A 22,208-nucleotide genomic window follows, 5' to 3' on the forward strand; every position below is an offset into this window, starting at 1 on the left:
AATGCCAGAAGCCCCTCAAAACAAGTATAAATATGAGGTGGAAAGGGCTATGCAAAGCTTTAGGCCAGATTCTTCTCCCTTATGCATTCAGCCTCAATGTGTTTACATCAAGGTTTGATGTTTGACCAATTTTTTGGTTTTTAGAAGCACTCTCTTCTAGATAATAAAAACTGATCGGACAGCTATAAAACTTGTAAATACCATTACAGGGGTCCCATAAATGTAAAACTGCCGATAGAGTTGGGAGATTTACACTAGTGTGTGTCCCTTCGCAGTGGCAAACATACACAAAGCCATGCTAATAACCCTTTCAAATCAGATAATATTCTGACAGCTCAGTTTCACTGACAAAAGAGTCCTGGGCAGAAGCCAGGAGGCCCAGGTGCACTGTGTCATGCCAGTATTTAATGTCGTCTAATATCAGATAGATGCAAGTGAGAGAAAATACTCTGAATAAAGTACAGATAATAGCATGGCCAGCCACTCACTGCAAAATTACTTATGCTCATCATGCTGTGAGCTCTGTATTAAATTTTTCTGTCAAGTGGCAGGAATCACAAGAACTGCCTCAGAAAACCCTCCTTGTAACCTTGGATAGGGATCTATAATATTAGGCTTTCATATGATAATGGCAAATGATGCCCTTTCTGAAAAATTGCTGACTGGTAATGAAAGTCCTAATCAGATTGTGGTTGGAGAGGACCAGGAGGTGGGGACTGATGCCTGTCACACTCTTTTTCCCCCACCCCTTTAGCAAATTTAGCAAACTTGACAAGATGGGTGAGTCTGAGACAATTTATCTTACATGAATTTCAAACAAAGCCCGTGGGGTTGTTTTATAAAACAAGAAGGTGGCTGTTAAATAAATGCTGGGCCACCTGAGGCACTTTCATTAAGGGCTTTCTCTAGACAACATCACAATGTTTGCATTATTCTCCTGTGCTCCCTTGAGAATACAAGTGTTATGTCTTCAGTGACCGTCTATACTGTATGTGAAGGTATGAAGGAAGATGATTTGATTTGCCTTTTGGGGCACAAAATAACTGTAATACCATCATAGTTAGAATTAATATGCAAAGGAGTTTACTGTCTTCTATTTGAAGGCAAAATTCCAAAGGGGGAATAAAAAAACTTTGGAAGATTTTTCAGTGAATCTGATGAAGGTTAATCTTATGCCATTATTTCAACTACAGTAATGTCTACTTGTTTCAACTGCAAAATAACCTTTTAAAAAGTATCAAAAGTATACGCTGTTTTAGTTTCTTAAATAAATAGCTTATTAGAAAACTGCAAGGACTGGAGATGCTTGACGAGATAGGGTCATCGATCATGCCTGTAGGTAATATGAGGCTGACTGTGAGCGAATTGTTAATGCTATTTCTAATGTCAGGGGACGCATTTTCTAGTCAGAGAGAGCCAGTGTGAACTGGTGAGTCTCATAGATGTTTTCATCCATTTCAACGGACTTACCATCTGCATAGGCCTCTCTGCGCAGATGTCCTGGCTGGTGTTTTTGCTTCTTGGCTGGTCTGGCCTTCTGCATCACAGCAGCACTCATGTTGCTGTCTGTAGAGACAGGACTTGTGGGTCTAGGGCACTGGGGTGCATGAAAATTTCGGCGGCCTGAGGAAATAAAATCAAAGCCAAACTCATCAATACCCTAGAATTAAAATAGCAATAATAAAAATAAAACAATAAACTAGAAACATTCCTATCAAAAAAAACTTTAAGTAAACCATTCTAGCAATAATAGGATTTTTAACACTCTGCTTGAGCTACCTGCTGGAAAAAAATACCCTCATAGCATTTTCAGGTTCTTCTTTTTTCCCCACTACTGTACTTATATACTGTTAAAGTTCTTGATACTTATTAGAGATAAACATTCCAATTATTTTTGCAACTAGTTTCACTAAAGTGTTACCAGTAAACAAAAATATTAACTAAGTTTTTGCATAATATATTTGATGTTTGTTGCTTTCTCAAGAGGAATAGCCAGAGTCCTTAAGAAAATCATGTTCTACAACAAATGCTGGCGAGGATGCAGAGAAAGGGGAGCCCTCCTACACTGCTGGTGGGAATGTAAGTTAGTTCAACCATTGTAGAAAGCAGCATGGAGGTTCCTCAAAAAACTAAAAATACCATTTGACCCGGGAATTCTACTCCTAGGAATTTACCTAAAGAATACAAGATCTCAGATCCAAAAAGACATATGCACCCCTATGTTTATTGCAGCACTATTTACAATAGCCAATATATGGAAGCAACTTAAGTGTCCATCAGTAGATGAATGGATAAAGAGGATGTGGTACATATACACAATGGAATACTATTCAGCCATAAGAAAAGAAACAAATCCTACCATTTGCAATGACATGGATGGAGCTAGAGGGTGTTATGCTCAGTGAAATATGCCAGGCAGAGAAAGAAAAGTACTAAATGATTTCCCTCATTTGTGGAGTATAATGAAGCAAAACTGAAGGAACAAAACAGCAGCAGACTCACAGACTCCAAGAAGCAACTAGCAGTTACTAAAGGGGAGGGGCTGGGGAGGGAGGGAGAAGGGGATTGAGGGGTATTATAATTAGTACACATGGTGTGGGGGGCTCTTGGGAAGACAGTGTAGCACAGAAAAGACAAGTAGTGACCTTGTGGCATCTTACTACGCTGATGGACAGTGACCGCAATGAGGTATAGGGGGGCAATCAATCATATAGGTGAATGTAGTAACCATATTGTTTTTCATGTGAAACCTTCATAAGAATGTATATCAATAATACCTTAATAAAAAATCATATATATAAAAAAAAAACTGCAGTAAAATCATAAATTGTCTTCAGTCATCATATTGTTGGGAATATGTGAAAATGTGTTGAATAAAACACAAGTATGTTGATGTTGTCCAAACTGGAATTTTGGCTTGGGAGAAAGACACAGATATAAAATCAGTGATGTTATGCAAAAAAAAAAAGTCATGTTCTAAAAGTCAGTACTATAATTACATCCCTTATTTTAATTAAATATATGTTTGTGCTATTCTTTGAAGACAGACTCCTAATTATCTTAATACATTTTTGGATATTTTCTCTTAAGGTGGCCTGAAATTAAGCTAGCTCACATATTCAGACCTGCCCCAAATTACACGCACTTCTTTTCTATCATAAGATATTTACTTGCTGGTTCTAGATACTTAAAGTGACTCCTTCAGAGACTTCTGTGTTTTTTGGTGGTGGCAGAGATGGTTTTTGGTTACTTGGTTTTTTACGGGGCAAAATTTGCAGTTATCAGTTTATAACTGAACTTGCTCATCGGACATAGTGCAGTCAGTGCTCTCAAAGTCTCTGACTGTCTCGCAGAGATGCTGTATTACCATGACACAAGATACTTAATCCATAAAGACAGTGGAGATCCATTGGCCCTATGCTTGACCGTCACTCTCTTGGTTCTAGAAATTGCAGAGATAGAAATCCAGAACTTTCTGTTGTAGCAGAAGAAACTTCCAGCAGACCTAGACAACATATCTTTTGGCTATAAACAGGAGAAGCCACATATAGTGAAATCAACACATTTAAAAATGTTAACTGAAGCATATTAAATAATAGACATTAATGCAGCCAAGTGAGAAGCAATGTGATGGGATTATTCTTTCTTATTAACTTCAAGTCATATGATAAACAGCACTCTTTCTTGAAAAGAACATTTTAAGAGACAGAGGCCAGTGCATGTTTAGTTCATTATAATTATGAGCCAAATGAAAACCAGAAGTGCCACTCAATTACAATACAATAAAATATTAAACCAAACTCTGTTTAGCTATGGTGGAGGCCATTACAATTAAAGTTACATATCCATGAAAGGAGAGAATTAGGGCTGAGACTGAATCCATTACTCATTCTATTGTGTAAGGCCATCTACTGCTCATGGACCCTGAGGCATAAGGTCCTTTACAGATGAATTTTCAACATTTATTTCTATGTTTCATTGATTTAATGAACTGAAACACACCCTTAATGTAATCTGAAAGCAGTAGTTTGAGATGCTTAATTTCACTTTTTTTATAGAGGATTAAAAAATAAGGAGAAACAAAATCTCTAAAGTTAGATGCTACTTATTATTAAGAAAGATAGGTAGGTTTACATACTTAGTGCATTGCATTCAGTAGATACTGGGGAAAAAAAAATGAAATCTGGTTGAATTTCATAAAGTGTAGGCCTGGCTGAAATAAATACATATTCTACAATAATAGGTTGATAGATACTAGACAGTTTTTTCTTGCAACACATTCTTGATAAATAATATGTAGAAATAACTTCATGATGTGAGTTAAATTTTCTCTGAATATATTCTACAAATGATAAAAAATAATGACCAATCCAATATTAGAAGAGAACATGGAAAACTACCAATGTGATAATTATTAAAGAAAAATAAAACAACAATACAGCAATTATTGATTTGTTGAGACAATTTTTTCTTTCTTAGATGTGTATCTTTCTTGCTGATCACATTTTACTTTACTATTTGTATTTTCTTGGCTATCAGAAATACACATCACCATAGTCTGTATGTCAATGTATATTATTTACATGTATATACACACACACACACACACACACACACACACACACACCCCATGCAACATAAATGAAAATCACATAATAAATGTATGTTTTAAATGAATTATTTTTCTTTCTCATACCACTGACTTTCTAAACAGGGTTGGGAGTAGGAGGTAAATAAAAATCATTAAAACATAATGGATAAAATGGGCACTGGCAATTAAAAGGGAAAACAGAAAAAAAATGTAGACGTTTGGGTTAACTTGCTTTCCAAATTATTAGATCAAAAATGTTTACTTTAGATATGGACCAATTATGCATTGAAATCGTACGTTATGTCAAAAGCATCTATCTTCCTGATTAAATTAATACTCTAATTGAGAGGGCATAAAGACACTGGGGTTAGGGAGAAATAGTCCCTTTTCCAATGGTTGAGTGTTATGCCTGGATACTTACCTGTTTTTCCTACACTATTTCTAATAAATAGGATAAGAAGACTACCACAGTGGAATTTATTTTGGTGACTTTTTTGCACTTAAAAAAAATTATGTAACACCAACCTCATTTAATTATCAGTATGCATACCTAAATACATTACATATATATTAGCTATATTTTAAACATGAGGACTTCCCAAGTACCTTCACTCACATTACATAGGTAAAAATAAAAGCAGATTTTTAAAAACTTGTCAAGAAAAAGGGAGTAATCAAGCTACATCGTATTCTCGGGCCTTGGATTCCTTAGGCAGCAAATAAAAGACCATAATAACAGTTGTACTTCACAGAGGACACAGTATCATAGGAGATAACCAGGGACCGACATACACATTGAGTTTTCCTTCCCAGCTTGGTGAAAAGTGAACCACTTACCAGCAGCGTCCTGCATTTGACGACGTGCCACTTTCAGACCAGCATACTCTGCTGCAGCAGCTACGGCCTGGGCAAAATCGGCATCGGTGAAAAAGGAGCCATCAGAGGAGCTCACACTGGAGCGGCCACTGGAAATGTTGTCCTCCTCTGAGGCTGAGCCCCAGCCATTGATCATGGACCCAGTGACAGAGCTCTCGAGGTCCCCAACACTGGAGGCAGGGGTCTGCTCCAGCCCACGTAACAAAAGCCTCCTGTTCTGCATCTTAGCTACTTCCATGTCAGCCTCGTCCTCTTCCTCTTCTGGTGCATCCGTATCCATATCAGAGACAAGAGGTCCTGAAATGTAGCCGTAGGTGTGGGGTGGGGAAATGGGCCGTGGTGGTGGAGGAGGGCTCACCGGCTGCCGCCTGCAGGAAGACAAACTGGTATGGCTCAGCTCATTTTGTAAGACATAAAAGGATGCATTAACCAAGAAATTAACAACTACACCAATTTGATCTTTGCTTCTGTGGAGCAAATTTGTTCAGAAAAACAACTGGAAATCATAGCATGTCTTCATTTAATTTTCAGTTGTGAAAATTTTACATTAAGACCAAAGCACTGTTAAGCAAGCTGAGCTACCCTTTGACTCAAATTTAATAGAAATATAATCAGCTATAAAATATAAAACAGTTTCCTTATGTTTTATCATTTGTAATATATGTTCAGTTAAAAAAGAAATCATACTAATATTGGAAACACACCTATGTATTTGTCCTAAAGCTTATCAAATATTATGGATAGCATATTATTTCCAAAGACAATAGGCAACAGTTCTGAAGCAGATTGCTCAAAACATGTTTCTTTCCCTTTATTTCATTTCCATTTCTACCACTCCAAGCAAATGGTCTCATTCACCTTGACTATAGAGAGTAGAATTTTATAAGGGTAAAAAATTATGCATTCAGCATATGACACAATTTCCTTTAGATTTTATTCCATTAAGAAAAGGCTATGGGAGCCAGGAGCAGTTTCTCTCTGAATTACTCACTTATGAGCTTCATTAAAGGTCATTAGCTATTTTCAAGTCTTTTGCTTTTAACATTATTTCACCTATCCGTTAAACAAAATGCTTAAAGGTATTTTTCCTGATAGTCCGAAATGAGTTAAGAAATAAAGCTGAGGACAAAACAAGTAGTATCTCACAATTTAAGTTCACAGAGTTACGAATCACTGGTTTCAACGACCTTGCCACAGATCTAGAAAGCGTCAGGTAAAAGAAGCCCTTTACTACCATCCAACACCATCACCAAGTGAGTATAGGATGACTGCAAGGGTAGAAAGCACTTGGACTTCCTGGAAAACAAAGTCTTTGGAAAGAAGTTATTCCCGAGGGAGAATGCCAACAGATTTAAGTCCTAAATTAGGAGAGCACCTGAAGACAAGGAAGACAGGTAGCGATTTCCAGGTGAAGGTCTGAGCGATCGGTTCCTTGCTCGACAGTTCCAGTGCTCTCCAAGCAAGGTCAGAGAGATGACGTAGGGGAAGTGAATGTTAGGTGGGAGGGTCCTGACTGCGCCTTATCAAATTCTGACTCCTGAGCAGTAAAGGGGATAGTTTCCACAAGAGACAGCCATGCTGAGCACTAATTTGGAGGTTAGGTGAGATTCAAATCAGTGTCATCTGGTCACCTCCAAGGTTTAGGAGGCCAGAAAAGATATGGCTTGAAAGTCACCGACTGGCAGCCCACCTGAAGATGTGGCTAAATTGTTCAAGGACTGAAGATGGCAAGAGATGCTGCCCAGGAGAGAGCCCTTCATCTGTGGAGTAAATTGGTGCCAACACCCTTCCCGCCCTTGTGACATCACCTTATGCTACTGATAGAGCAAGACAGGATAGAATAGGCAGTAGGGCTAACCAAAGAGAAGATTGAACCTTTGTCCAGTTTGTCCTTTTTATGTTCCCTCTTCCTTGCTTTAATATTCTGGAGAATGTACCTGGAAGAGTGAGGAGGAGCAAAGTGGTAAAAGCAGAACATGCTCCCTCTCTCCATGCCACCATAGCCACAGTCTGCAAAGGGGGTCTCAAAGTGCACAGTTACAGTTCTTACAGGACTGGGTCTTAAATTAAAAGAAAGCATGAAAGCAAAACCGTATATGATCTGGTCAACATCTAACTAAGGGACCTATTATAGAGAGGGAAAGGGAAGTTAAATACAGCACAGTTTTTCAGGTGGGATGGCAGTTATTTGAACAAAAAGTTTTGTGCCTTTTATTCCAATGAATTAAGACACTTCAGTAAACATGTATTATTAAAAATGGAAAACATTAAAAATGATTATCAAAATATTATAATCAACATATTTATTGAGCACTTACTTTTTAGCTAAGTATATTTTACAATGTTAACATATTTAATTCTCACAACTTTCCAAGGTACTTCTTTTATCATTTTAAGGGGGAGGATACTAAAGTTCAGAAGAATTAAAGACCTTGCCAAAGTTCCCATAATTAGCATGTATCATATGTATAATCCATGTTTCATTCCCAAGGTTATGACCTCTCTTCTAGGAATGGTATATTACCTATATATACACATACACACATGTACATATAATAATACATATATACACTATGTGTTAATTTTCATTTCTGGGTGGTTTCTAAAGCATCTGTGTGTGGCACTAGAATAAATATGAAGAATGTGCCAAAGCTGAAGTTATTTAAGAGATTTAAATGGATAATTGTTTCAATATGGAGTGTGTTACACTCATAGGAGGGAAACCTTTGTTTAATTTGGATTGCCATAAAATACCATACTTAAAAGTCATTTTACCATCTTTGTCAGTACACACATCCAAAATACCACAAGAAACCCCTCTTTTTAAAGACATGTAAGACTTTTTAGCACAAAAGGGACTATTCTGACCATCAATAGAGGGATTTAGAACAGCCCACTTCACTATGAAGGGATCCCAGAATGCTTGAATTTGGATAATTCACATTCTGTAGAGCAAAACATCTTTATGTTAAACAAGGGCTGGCTTTTAACTAATATCACCCTGTACAAATGCTGTGGAAAGACAGGAAAATTTATTCAAACCATCTGTAAATAAGGCAAGCCCAGGGAATGTGTGATAAACATGTACACTTTGAAATATATAATAAACTCAATTTGAAAACAAAAAGCTATTTCAGGATGCTGCACTCAAGTGGGACTTGTCATAAATGAACCTCAACCCCCTAGATTGTTTCCCCTGGGGGGTTTCAACATCTTCTGAAATAATGTACAAGTATATGACTCTGAATCATAACACTCTGGGCTCCTGCAAAAATGATGCCTCCATAAACATGTTCAAGAAAAGACGGGAATAATGCTATTATTTTATAAAAGCAGGTGTTTATGTTTTTCACCACATACTATTTAACAGGCAAAAGACAAATGGGGGAAAATATGTACCTTTTAGATTTCTTTCTAAAAGTCATATAGCTTCAATACCTTGTATAATTAACCATTACTGGGTTTATAAGCAGACAATATATTTAATTTTCCTTTGAATTCTTATTTTCTTTTTTTCCAAAGAACCATTTTCAACTTGTCTATATTAATAAAATATCCATTAATTTATAATTCCATACATGAAAATCACTTTTACTTTTCAAGAGATGTTTACTAAATATCAATACAGTAAACTCAAAATCAGACACATTTGAAACACTATATGCAAATACGTTTAATTATACTATTTCCATAGTTATTGTCTGAAAAGAGAGAAGAAAGATTCCTATATGTTGGTCATTTAGTTTATGGTCTTAGGCAAAAACGGAATATGCTATAAGCTCATTAGAATGACAAAATTGCAATATCATAATAATGCAAGTCTGAAATGTTTATCTAATTAAATATTACAGGGTTACAATGGGTATAGTTCAATAATTTCTTATTAATATCTACCACATTGTTTATATATGACACTGACCCTAATTAATAAACATAAAAGTAAAAAGAAATATCATTTTTTTACACATTCATTGAGTATCTACTATGGTGAAAACTCTAATAGGTTCTGAAACCAAAGGGATGGTAAGCAGCAAGAGCTTAGAGCATGATATATACTTTAAGACATGGAAAGAGTCGATTTTAAGGCATACACACTTAATAAACCCTACTATGTATCGGGCTGTGGCAACTATATTTTTCAAAGTTGTCAGTAACAGTATCTCCCTTCCCAAATCCTCTTCTGGGATGTTAACTTGCCACTTGTCCATCAAGAGAGGGAGTTTAGTGCTACCCTGAATCTGGGTAGATCTTGTGACTCCTCTAACCAGTAGAATGTGTCAGAAAGGAGACTACTAGTTTTGTGTAGTTCTTAAATGGCCTGGCAACCCCCTCCTCCTGCCTTATTGGAAGCCTGCTTGCAGGTAAGAAGTGCCACTACCCTGAGATCCCCGTGTTCTGAGATGTCTGGGCTACAGAGGAGAGAGCCTGGAGGATGAGATTCCATATGGAGGTGGTAAGAGCCCCAAGCACTGAGAACCAGACAGACCTAAGAGTGAAGAAACTAACTTGGAAGTACATCTTCCAGCCGCAACAGACCAGATGAATCCACATGAACTGGAGATGCCTCACCTAGGTGAATCCTTTCAGAATTCCTGACTTAACAAACTTGTGAGTAAAATAAAATGGTTGTTTTAGGTGACTAAATTTTAGGTAGTTTATTAGGCATCAATAGAAACAGGGACTAAGGCACTATGTTAGAAATTCAGCTAAATAAAATAGGTATGTCCTTGACTAAGGGACTTACAGTCCAGTGAAGAAGACAACAATAATTAAATATACAATGAGAATGCAGTATTCACAAAGCTCCAGGACAGATGATGTCTAGGGTGTTATGGGAACACATAAAATTGGCTCCTATTCAGAACTGGGACATGAAAGAAAGATTCTGTGGAGAGTATCTGTCATTTAATCTTGGATCTAAAGGCTATGCAAGTTTAGCTCCCAAAAGAGGAGGGAATAATGGTGTTCTAGGAAGATGGGCCAGCATGTGGGAGGACCTCAAGGTGAGTGAGAACACTGGTCATTCCAGTAACTGGAAGGGACTTAAAGTGAAGGTCATCTGAACCGTGAGGAGGGGAGCAACAAAGCACGAGGATGGGAAGGCACGTAGGTCAGATCACAAAGGGCCTTGATTGCTACATTAAGGAATCTTGCCTTTATTCTAAGGGAAATGGGAAACCATTGAGAAATTTCAAGCAATGCAGGAACTTGATCAGTGCTGCATTTTAGGAAAATGCCTCTGCACAGTCTGCAGCAGGAAGATTAGACTGAAGAAGGGGCAAGGCTAAAGGCAACAAGACCACTTACGGACCATTACTGTAATACAGGCAAGGGAAAATGGCTGTCAGAAGTAGGAAAGTGGCTTTATGGCTGGAGATAAATGTGTATTGCTCTGAGTGATATTTAAGCTGTAAAAACCTGCAGGAATGAGTACTTGGATATAAAGGGGCTGATGCTTAGAATGAAATCTGTAGAGAAATAGCTATCTATCTTTAATAAGTGCATCATTAGGGGAGTGACAGAATGATGAGAAACAGAAGTCATCAGCTGATGGGGCAGGTGTCCAAAGAGGTCAAGGCTTTGAGAAGAGGCTTCACTCAGGCACTTAACTAGAGATGAGAATTACAGCATTGCAAATAGTATCAAAGAGGTAGGCATGACTTTAATGTCCTCCAGTGCTACTTATGTCATTCTCTACACCTTCCTCATAAGCAATAAAAAATCAGTTTACCTTTAATCTATCTTGACTTTTCAACCTCTTCCTCAGAAACAATGGAGGAATTGTTTAATTAAATTACAGCATACATTTCTTTAACATGAGTATCTAAACAAAAGTTACTGACAGAAAAATGCACTGTTCAGTGAAAAGAGTAGCTTACAAAATAATATTGGTATATCACAAAATTCAAAGCAATCTGAGCATAGAGATGAAGGAGTAAAAAGATCTTTATTGAGCTCTTAAACATGACAGTTTCTAACCACATACATCATTAGTACTTCTGTCTTTTTATTGGTGTACTCTTAGTTTCAAAAATTTCTATAGTGAATGTGTCAAATATACCTTCATCATAAAAGAGCAGTACTAGTTTTTGTTTAAATGGGCTTTCGTTTATTTCTTATTATTGTCCAGTATTATTTCCAGAAGCAATCCTGGAAATAAAATTAATACCTTTACAGACTAAAACTTATACCTTAGGAAAAAAAAGACTAAATATAATCAAACATGACTTTAAGAGCAAGTGCCCAGCATATTTCCCAATTATACATGTTCACTTTTAGTTCATACAAATATTCATCCCCTTAAAATAGCAGGGGTTAGGTCAACTCCAAATGTTCCTGTACTTACCAGATTCCATTCATCAAATACTTACTGAAGAGAGTTCTGTGGAACTCAATGACATGAGTACAATATGAGCTGTGCCCTCAAAGAGGTTCAATTTAATTTGGGAAACAGATTCAAATAGCAAATGCTACACAACATGAAAACCTATTGGCTTGATAGCAGAGCTATGAACAGACCACTGACCACTGTGAAGAGTAAAGAAATTATTGATTGATATTTGCCAGGTAAGCAGAGTGAAAGTTTCAAAGAGGTGATGCATTTGAATAGGGCTTGGAAAGAGAAGTGCTTGCCAAACAATCGAAGAAACAGCATGTGCCAAGATACATTAACATACATGGTCTTGGTGAGGACTCCTAAGGATCTTGGTGATGGCCATGGGAGGCAAGAGTGGCTGGTGCCTTCTGCCAGCTGGAAAGCAGCCCATCTGTGGGCCAGGAAGTAGCATTTATGACCAGATATTGGTGAGTTTAAGACAAATTGAGGGAATTTCAAACATTTATTAGAAAAGAGTGTGTCTAGAGGAAGTGGGAGGGAAGAGGTTAAGTAAAGGGGAGGAGAGATTTGTGAAAGGCTCTGAATATTGTTCTAAACAGTAAGACTCAACTTTGAATGGGGAGTAACATCATATGACTTGTGTGTAAAGATAATGTGGTAAGCAGGCAAAAGGGGACTGGGAAGAAAAGTGGAGATATGGCAGTATTCCAAGGGATGGAGACTGAGGGCCTGTCTTAGCAGTTACAGGAATGGAAACAAAGGAACAAAATCATAGATATTTTAAAGTTAGAATGGGGCTTGGTGAATAATTTAATTTGGAGAATGGAAGGAAAATACCAAAAGAATTTCAACAAGAAGACAATTAAGCTGGTTTCAAAATGACAAAGGTATTTCTTATGATTTTTGTCAGTAGGTCAAAATAGGGCAGTAGGGGACTAACATTTGTTGACTGCTTACCCTGCCCACATGCTTTACACAGAAGTATCTCATTTGATTATCACAACTTATGAAATTGCCATCACTGCAGAAAGCTTAGGTATAGATAGAGACTGAGAAGCCTTTAGGCTGACTGTTGGGAAGTCACTTTCAGTAGACTGATGGAAGCAAAATGGTATATATCAAAAGACAATGCACCTAATTACTAATGGGAATTAGGAAAGCAGAAGTGGTTAAACAACCCTAAGGAGTAGGAGCGAAGGCAAGCATGCTACCTAGTGGGGGCTGAGGGTGGCTGAGGAAAGGCAGAGACTGAAAGTAGAAGTCTTAGCAGTGAAGAAAAAGAAGGACAGAATGAGGAAGAGGTTGAAAAGTCAAGACAGATTAAAGGTAAACTGATTTTTGATTGCTTATGAGGAAGGTGGAGAGAATGACATAAGTAACACTGAAGAAGAGGGTTACTAGAAGAAAATACAGGGATCCACTTGGAGCTTAGAGGAGCATGATAAGGAAATAGGTAATTTGAGACAATGAAAAGAGAATGTTGAAGTACTTCAAAGCTTATATCCTCTATTAGCCCCTCATTTGCCTCTAATAAGAGTGGTAGACATCTCTTAATGTGACCTTGATAGGATAGAGATGCCTTATCTCTCCTCAATATTTATAAAATTCTATGGCTTAAGAATATTAAATTTAAATGTAACTTCTCCCTTATCAATAGAAGGAGGTTTAACTACTTTGTTTTAGAGAGTATGATTTGAATCTGGTAATAACTTCCTACTGATAGAATAGTTAATAAACATTGCATATTCTATTTTAATCCACTGAATTCAACCAAAAGCTGTGAGTCACTCAAGACTGTTGAAGGAAGATCTTCAGAGGCAAATGATATACTCAGTTTCAAATGATATTAGAAATACAGAAAGTATATATATAATATAATGTGTCATGGGCAATAAAATAGTATAAACAAAATCCTCAACAAAGAGAGAGAAGAGTTAACATGAGGTAAAAACTTTCATAGGGTAAAAATTGCAAGTGAAGTATTTGCATATAACAAAAATGTATTGGTTGGCAATATTTAAAAAAAGGTCTAAGACACACACATAATTTTCACAGACCAAAAAAGTAACTTAACCATGCATAAGGAAAAGTAAAATACAAAAACACCCATCATCAATAAAATACTATAAGATTAGCAACCCATCTATTTATTATATGATCTCCGTGTGTTTATGAATGCAATTATCATAAGTGGCTGAGTATTAAGGCACATTATTTTATGGCTGCAAGTTCACTAGGATCTATTCATCTTCTGGTCAACAATATTACTTGATATGTTAATTACTGGGGCTTACTGTGTGACAATACTGGGAAAAAGGCTCATGTGACATGAAAAATTACTTCATGTAACAGCATTCCATAAATGCCACTTAGGAGTGGAAATTACTTGATTTGTCAGCAAAGAAATCTAGTGACAACTTACCTCCTGTCAGGTTGGTGCTGCATGTGGCCCATCTCCTCTGGGCGATCCTGTAACATGGGCTGGAGTTCTTCTTGTGGAGAGGGGGTCAGAGTGGCAGTGGACTGATGACTGTAAGACACAGCGGCTGGAGAAGAAGCTGCTCCGCGCACAGGAGGAGTGGGACCTCGTTCATCTTCCTCCTCTTCTAGTTCATCTTGTTGCAAATACATCCTTGCTGGTGGCACAGGACATGGCATTTCTTGGTCATAGCTGAAACGGATTATAAGGACACTTAGATTTATTTCAGGTTACTCAAACTATTTGCATAGTTAGTGGAATATCAGCTTTGAATTGTTCTTCACATCTGCATGTTCTTGGCCACATTAAGGAGTTATTGTTAAAAAAAACAAAAAGCAGTTCACTGTTACAAAGGCTTGGTAATTGCTACATATAATATCTTTTCTCTGTGGGATTACAATTCACACTGGCATATTAACATCTCTGAGAAGTCATACCATAAAGAAATCTGTTTAATGTAGCAAAACTTTGTACTTTCCAAATGTGTTTGATATGTTCTATCCCTCTAACTCAACATGCTTTCTAAAGGATGCCTCCAGGATGGTCTTGCAGATGACCCAAAGATGATATGCTAAACTCAGAAAAATGACACTTGAAAATACTTTCAGGGACTTGGAGGAAAATGGCAGAAAATAGGTCACTTTGATAACCCCCCTACAATGTACACTCTGAGGAAGCAACTACATCCAATACAACTAACCCTGAAAATGACCTGAAGATTACAGAACAGACCATTTACACCTCGTGAAGAAGAGACGACCACATGGTGGAGAAGGGTAAAGGGGTAGAGCTGTGATCAGTTAGGACCCAACCCCTTCACCATCCTAGCCCACAAGCAGGAATGAGAGGAACGGAGTGGGAGGGGATGAACCCTCAGGAATCTGGCACACTTGGCCCAGGAGATCTGCTCTGGGAAGATGAGTATACATGGCATTGGGCTTTGATGATTAACGGGGCTGGACACCAGGGAGAGTTAGAGCACTGTGGGGGACTGAGACTCCTGTTGCTTATGGAGGGCTGGCATGCTCTGTCAGGGACCCAACAAAGAGGCAGCAGTTTAAAAGATTTTCTAGATGAGGGAAGTGTGCTACAGGGGCGGAGATCTGAGGGAACTCTCTGAAGGAGAAAGGGCAGGTGGACAACACTTTTCAGCCCTTCATCAGTCCAACTGGCTAGATGCTTGAGGGAGCCGCCTCTGAAACTCTGCACCCTGCTGGCTCAGCCCCGGCATTCCTCTGTGCATCTGCCCCACCTGGCATGCCCAGCTCAGCAGTGGTCTGCCGTTAGCCATGCACAGGCAGACAGCGGCCCTGCCAACAACAATTCCAGCAGAAGCACCACATGTTACACAAAGGGCATGCAGAGGCTAGCTGCAGGGATCTGTCATTCTTAGCAGACAGGCAGAAAGGTGGGCCTTGCACACAGCCCACCAACAGCTGCTGCAGCTCAGTCACAGCAAACCCGGGCTCAGGTGAGCAGAGGGTTTTGAGCTTCTGGGCACCACAGGATGTACACTTCATAAAGCCATTACTTTCAGACCAGTAGGCATAGCTGATCCATTTCATACAAAGGAAGAAACAGAGAGACCCAGACAAAATCAAGAGGCAGAAGAGTATGTTCCAAACAAAAGAATAAAACAAAACACCAAAAAAAATTGTAAATGAAACAGGGATAAGCAATCTTCCGGATAAAGAATTCAAAATAATGGTCACAAATATGCTCACTGAACTGGAGAAAATAATAGAAGCTCTCCAAGAAAATTTCAACAAAGAGATAGAAAATATTTTTAAAAAACTGCCATTCACAGATGAAGCATACAATAACTGAAATGAAACACACAACAGAGGGAATGAAGAATAGACTGCAGGAGGCAGAGGAATGAATCAGCAAGGTGGAAGACAGGGAAATGCACAGTAAAGAAACTGAGGAACAGAGAGGAAAAATAATTCCTAAAAATGAGAAGATGCTAAGAAAGTTTTGTGAGAAACAATACTTGCACAATAGGGGTCTCAGAAGGAGAAGAAGGAAACAAGGGCAGAAAGTCTATCTGAGGAAATAATAGCTGAAAACATCTCCAATGTAGGTAAGGTAGTAGACATCCAGGTGCTGGAAGTGCAGAGAGTCTTTAACAAGATGAACACAAAGAGGACACCACCAAGATGCATAGTAATTAAAATGGCAAAGATAAAAGATAAAGAGAGAATCTTAAAAGCAGCAAGAGAAAGGCAGACAGTCACCTATAAAGGAAACTCCATAAAGATATTAGCAGAGTTCTCAGCAGAAGTTTTATAGGCCAGAAGGGAGTGGCATGAAAAAATATTCAAAATACTGAAAGGAAAAAAAATCTACTACCAAGAATATTCTACCCAGCAAGGTTATCACTCAGAATTATAGGAGAAATTAAAAGTTTTCTACATAAATGAAGGTTAAAAGAATTCACCACTACTAAACCAGCCTTGCAGGATACGTTAAAGGGACTTTAGATGGAAATGTTAAGTCTAAATATTTTTCATCAGTGAAAATAAACCTACAGTAAAGACAGTAGACTAATTACTTACAAACAAGTATGAAGTTGAAAAAACAAAAGTAGTAAAATCAATTACATACAAAATTGGTCAAGGGATTCACAAAAGATGGAGATTATGACACATACACATAAAATGTGGAGAAGGAATAAGAATAAAAACATACACAAATGTGTTCAAAATCAAAAATACTTGCAGAGGGAGCTATATTGGCAAACAACTTATTTAGTCCAATGCAAGTCATTTTTCCTCTGAAATTAGAATAGATCATTAGTTTTTCAGTTGAGCACCAAATGAAATAGTGGGCTTGCATTTAGGATGGTGGATGAAAAACAGTATATAAATTATCAATAAACAATAAAATGCCCCCTGTACCTTTGTGCTAGAGGTGTGAGGAAGCCATAGATGGGTCAGGGGAATGCTCATGCTGTCCTCTTTTCTCCTTCCACAGGGCATGATGGTTACCGACAGTGCATCATAAGAATATTATCTCTCTCTCTCTCACATTATCTCTCTCTCTCATTCACTCTCTGCCACCTTTCATATGAACCTGAACTCAGCAAAGCTGATGCTTACCTAACATGATTTCTTTCTATCTTCTTTTATTTTACTAATCCTGTCTCCTTTACCAACGAATAAAGGCAATTTGTTCACTCATCCAAACTAGAAATCTCATAGTCATCTTGATATATTCCCTTCTCTCTTCTACTTCAAACAGTTCCTTAGTTTACCTGTATTTTTTCTCCAAAATCTATAGAAGCAATTCCTTTTTTAAAATCTGTTGAATGTGCTATTGCAATAACATTTTAATCAATCTCTGACTCCAGATACTTTTTTCTCCTCCATGCATGCTTCCAAAATTACTATAATACACATTCATCTCAGGTCATACATTTGCTCCAAAGTAGTAACTGAGCTCAATGTTAAAGTAATAAGTGACTCTCAAATTGCCAGAAGAATAAAACATAAATATCTAAACATGACATTCAAATATCTGCATGATCTGGCTTAAACTCCCATTCTTAGCTTCCTCTTACTCCCTACTGTATGTTTCATCTAGGTTATCTATAAGTCCACATCTCTGTGTAATCCCAATGTCCATAATTACTTTTCCTCCTGACTGAGAACTTTTCCATTTGTCAAAGTCAAGACAAAGGCTAGCAGATCAGGAAACCTTCATTGTATCCACTTAGAATCAGTATTTCCCTTTGAATGACAGTTGCATCTTCTGTAGGTTTTTTTAAAAACTACATCAACTTATTTCATTTTAGTCCTTTTTTGGGGGATAAGGGGATTACTAAAATATCAATGGATGCTATAATTAGCCTAGAAAAATAATTTTTAAAAATACAGTCGATCCTCATTATTTGCATATTCCATATTTGCAAACTTGCTAAAATTTATTTGTAACACCAAGGTCAATACTCATTGTACTTTCATGATCGGTCATGTGCAGAGAGAAGAAAAATTTGAGTCACTCTTGTATTCGCATTTCCACTTTCATACTGTAAACAATTGTCCTTTTCATGGCCTGTCTAATGCCATATTCTTCTCAAGTTTTATGCTTTCTATTGGTAATTTCTCTGTTTAAAATGGCCCTTAAAATATAATGCTTTAGTGCTGTCCAGTATTCCTACGTACAAGGCTGTGCTGTGCCTTAATGGAGAGAAATACATGTATTACATAAGCTCTATTCAGGGATGACTTACAGTGCTATTGGCTGTAAGTTCAATGTTAATGAATCAACAGTACATATTAAACAAGATGTCTTTAAAAATATAAATAAATAAAAGAAGGTTATATATGGATTGGTTGACAAAAATGTGTGACCAGAGGCTTGCAGGAACCTATACTGATATTTCCCTTAGGAGCAAAGTTTCAGTATTTGCTAGTTAAGTGATGGTAAAAAATAAAAGTGCAGAGGTTTTGTTTCCTGTCATAGCTGGAACTGTAAAATGGACTTTTTGTGGAGAATGAAAGAATGATGTTTTAATTTCTACAATATTCATTACAAACCATTTTTACAGAGATTTAACATTTTTTTATTAACTGTCTATGTCAGGTGAATTTTCCTCCAATGATCATTCTACTGAAGCAGCTGTTTTCTTTTGTTGGGAGGTACCATGTCCAGTTCTTCAGAATCTGGAGTAAGAAGAAACACACTAACTTTTTAATTGCTGTCGTGTGGATTATTTACACTTGTTAAATCCTTGTGAGTAATAATTCAGTGAAATTTAAATCTGCCATGTTTCAGCATAATGTGATAATATCTAAAAACAAACACAAGTCTTGAGGATACTTTAGCTGTGGTAAAAATCCACCCAGTTATTTTGTGAAAATTCAGAAATATGCAACAAAAGTCCTGATACTTGAAAATCACAAAATCATATATATATATATATAAATCATGATTTATATGTGATCTCATATATATTTATGACTATATATGTAAATCATATATATAATATAAATGATATATATGTATGTGTGTGCATATGTACATGCATGTGTGTGTGTGTGTGTATTCATGATTTCATGATTCTTGGTTCCAAACAAAGCTTCTGGGGTACAAATTCCCTTTCTTGGTAGCATTGAGAAGGTCTTTTAAGCCTGCTGACATTTTTATTCAGAGACAAATGTTGGTGGACCTTAGGAACCATCTCCTTGGTGATCTAGTTTAGCAATTACCTAAAATGGGTTTAAGGAGTCATATTATCCCACTTAGATCTGTTCCAATATTATATTTTACCTTTCATCTACAGAAATACTGTACTCTTCACTGTTGCTGTGAGGAGGTGGATGTGCTGGGGGAGGGGGAAGCAGGTCCGCCCAGTTCATGCCGCCCTGCTTTGGTACTTTGGGCGTCCGTGCCCCTTTCTTGTGCCCTTGGCTCCCTTGAAAAGAAACAAAATCCAAGTCTTCAATTATTGGCCTTTCAATTTTTTCTATTATCCACAGGTTAATTATTTCCCATAACTACACTCTTATAATTCATACATACACACACACATTTAGATAAATCACCTTTCTTCATTAATTTTAAAGAAAACTTTGTACAAGATGCAAAATATTACCAAGTTTAATTTCAGAATAAATACCAAAAAAACAATGAAACCATAAATGAATTTTACAAGTCATATCTTTAATAGTGATCTTCTTACAGCAATTAATTGCCTTATGCATTATCATCTAAAACAAATGAGCTGTAGACTTATTTTCTGAAGTGCCTTTCTGTTATTTAATTGCTGGAACCTAAAATACAATATGATACAGATACGATCTATTAGAGTTCCACTGTTGCATTAAATCACTGAATATATATAATTTGTACTCGTCCACTGACATGTTTTAGGCACAATGAAATTACTAGCTTTCATCAGAAAGCAGGTGCAGATGAAAATAATTGCTGTAAAAACTTTTATAACTAACAACAAAAGAAGCAGAAAAGGGATTTTTTAAATAGGGATAGAAGTGTTTTTAGCCACTATTTCTACAAAATTATGGCTTATAGTAAAATGATGTTTCTTGAACATTCTTAGTAGTTTGAAAAAGCCTAATTATTCAAGTGCTCCAGTGTTCTGATTTCAGATTTGGCATATTCTTTAAACATAGGTAGCTGCACATTTTAGAGTACTCATTTTAGAATAATTTTTGGTCAAAAGATATTTTGGGATAAAATAACCTTTATTCTCCTCCTCCAATATGACACATTTTAGATTCTTATGTAAATTACAGACAATGAATCTATAATTATTTTTCTCATATGAGCCCTTAAAATCAGTGAATTGTCTTGGTCTTTTTTTTTTTTTTAACCTCTCTGAAAGAGTTCCAAATTACATGGTGCATGAAACAGGTTTTAGTATATTCAATGAGCCTTACTTTTTTAAAGTCATATGGGGTTTTCCAATCAAATGGCAGTGTTTGTTAGCCAGAAGTTCTTGAACTGGTATGTCACTGTGCTGCATGTCGGGTGAGCGATAGATTGCTATTAATAAATCATGACTGTTAGGCTTCTACTTGTGTGTCTCTACTCTTTCTTCCTCAACTCAGTTGTCCTGTATTGGAATGACTGTGCCTGTATCACACAGTTGACTATACCAGTGTCTTCCTCTTGATTTCCTGGCACACATCTTCTGTAACAACACTGTCCATTCTGAGAAACCTCACATCACAAATCTCTCCACATCTCATTTGTCTGCTTCATTCTCATCCCTAATTGCCACCAGATTTCACACCTTTGTGTGTTTTTTCCTAAATAGTCACAGAACAGCAAACACTAAATAGCAGCAGAATGTGAGGATCTAGGCATCTGGGCTGAGGGGTAAAGTCAATTTAAAACTAATAACCAGAATCACATTTTTTTCCCATTAGGATGTGATTTTCTTTCTAAGGGGCTAAGAATTCAAAGATTTTGAAATGGCATGGTAGATCAAATATTAAAATATTTTCTATGGTTTTCCTATGAGTAGATCCTTGAGAATTGTTAGTTCAGGGTTTATATACTTTAAAAAGAAAAAAGTGTCATTTAATAAGGTTTGAATTGTTAAAAAAAAAATCAAACAACATATAGGAGAAGAAGAGATCTAAAAAGGTAAAAGCTATTTCTAAGTTTTTTAAATTCAAATAGGGACAGTTTCAAATTAGTGACAAAATGCAAACTACAAAGTGCCAAATCAGCATGCCTTAGTCAAGGGAAGGTGGTAAAATGCAAATCCATACTCATCAGAAAAGTGGTAGAGACACAAAGCAAGCAGGAACAACTTTACTCCAGTTGTTGGGAGATGATATTTCTACCCTCTCCCAGAGAAACACTCTAGAGTCAAGATCAATTGATTTTGTTCTCATTGTGGTGTGACTTGCCACATGTTACTTCTAATAATGAACCGCCTTTAATTAGAAAAACAGTTCTTAAGTACCAGCAAACTCCCATCTGTAGCCCCTATCAAGAAAACAGCTGGCAAACAGCTGCAACAGCATGAAGACTACAGGGAAGAGGCCTCAACGTGGCTTCTGAGGCATTTACAGACTTAAGTTGGGAGGTGACTTCATGAGGTTTCCAAGCAAGAACTGAGGGAGATGCAGATGATAAACTGAAGCAGGTTTCTACTGCACCTAATCTCATGTTATTGTCTCTTAGACTTGTGATTCTGCTCAAGTATGCTCAAATTTTATGTGCATTTATAGTTTTATTTCAGATGGTAACATATTCAGCAGATTAACTATATGTCTGATATATTTAGTTATATTTTGGCTGAGGGAGAAAAAGAAGTTTCAACTGCCTTTAAAGGTTACTCCATGCTTCTGGCTTTATGCAAGCTCATTAACAAAGAGAAAAATCCTTAATCTTTGTTACCAAATACAACATGAAATGGTTTAGCGAGTACACAGTGCTGCAGATTG

At 37.0% G+C, this 22,208-nt stretch overlaps 1 protein-coding gene across 8 annotated transcripts in view; it reads right to left on the reverse strand.

Moving 5' to 3' along the window:
* The window catches only part of ROBO1 (roundabout guidance receptor 1), a 1,078,818-nt gene that overhangs the window by 14,236 nt on the left and 1,042,374 nt on the right, over nt 1-22,208 (reverse strand). For all 8 annotated transcript variants that reach the window (XM_057501821.1, XM_057501817.1, XM_057501808.1 and 5 more), the window contains 4 exons: nt 19,558-19,702; nt 14,227-14,475; nt 5,429-5,835; nt 1,471-1,623 (listed from right to left, as the gene is read on the reverse strand). In XM_057501821.1, the coding sequence (XP_057357804.1) occupies nt 1,471-1,623; nt 5,429-5,835; nt 14,227-14,475; nt 19,558-19,702 (954 nt within the window). The remainder of the gene's footprint in view (nt 1-1,470; nt 1,624-5,428; nt 5,836-14,226; nt 14,476-19,557; nt 19,703-22,208) is intronic.

The sequence above is a fragment of the Manis pentadactyla genome, chromosome 1, assembly GCF_030020395.1.
Source record: "Manis pentadactyla isolate mManPen7 chromosome 1, mManPen7.hap1, whole genome shotgun sequence".
NCBI lineage: Eukaryota > Metazoa > Chordata > Mammalia > Pholidota > Manidae > Manis > Manis pentadactyla.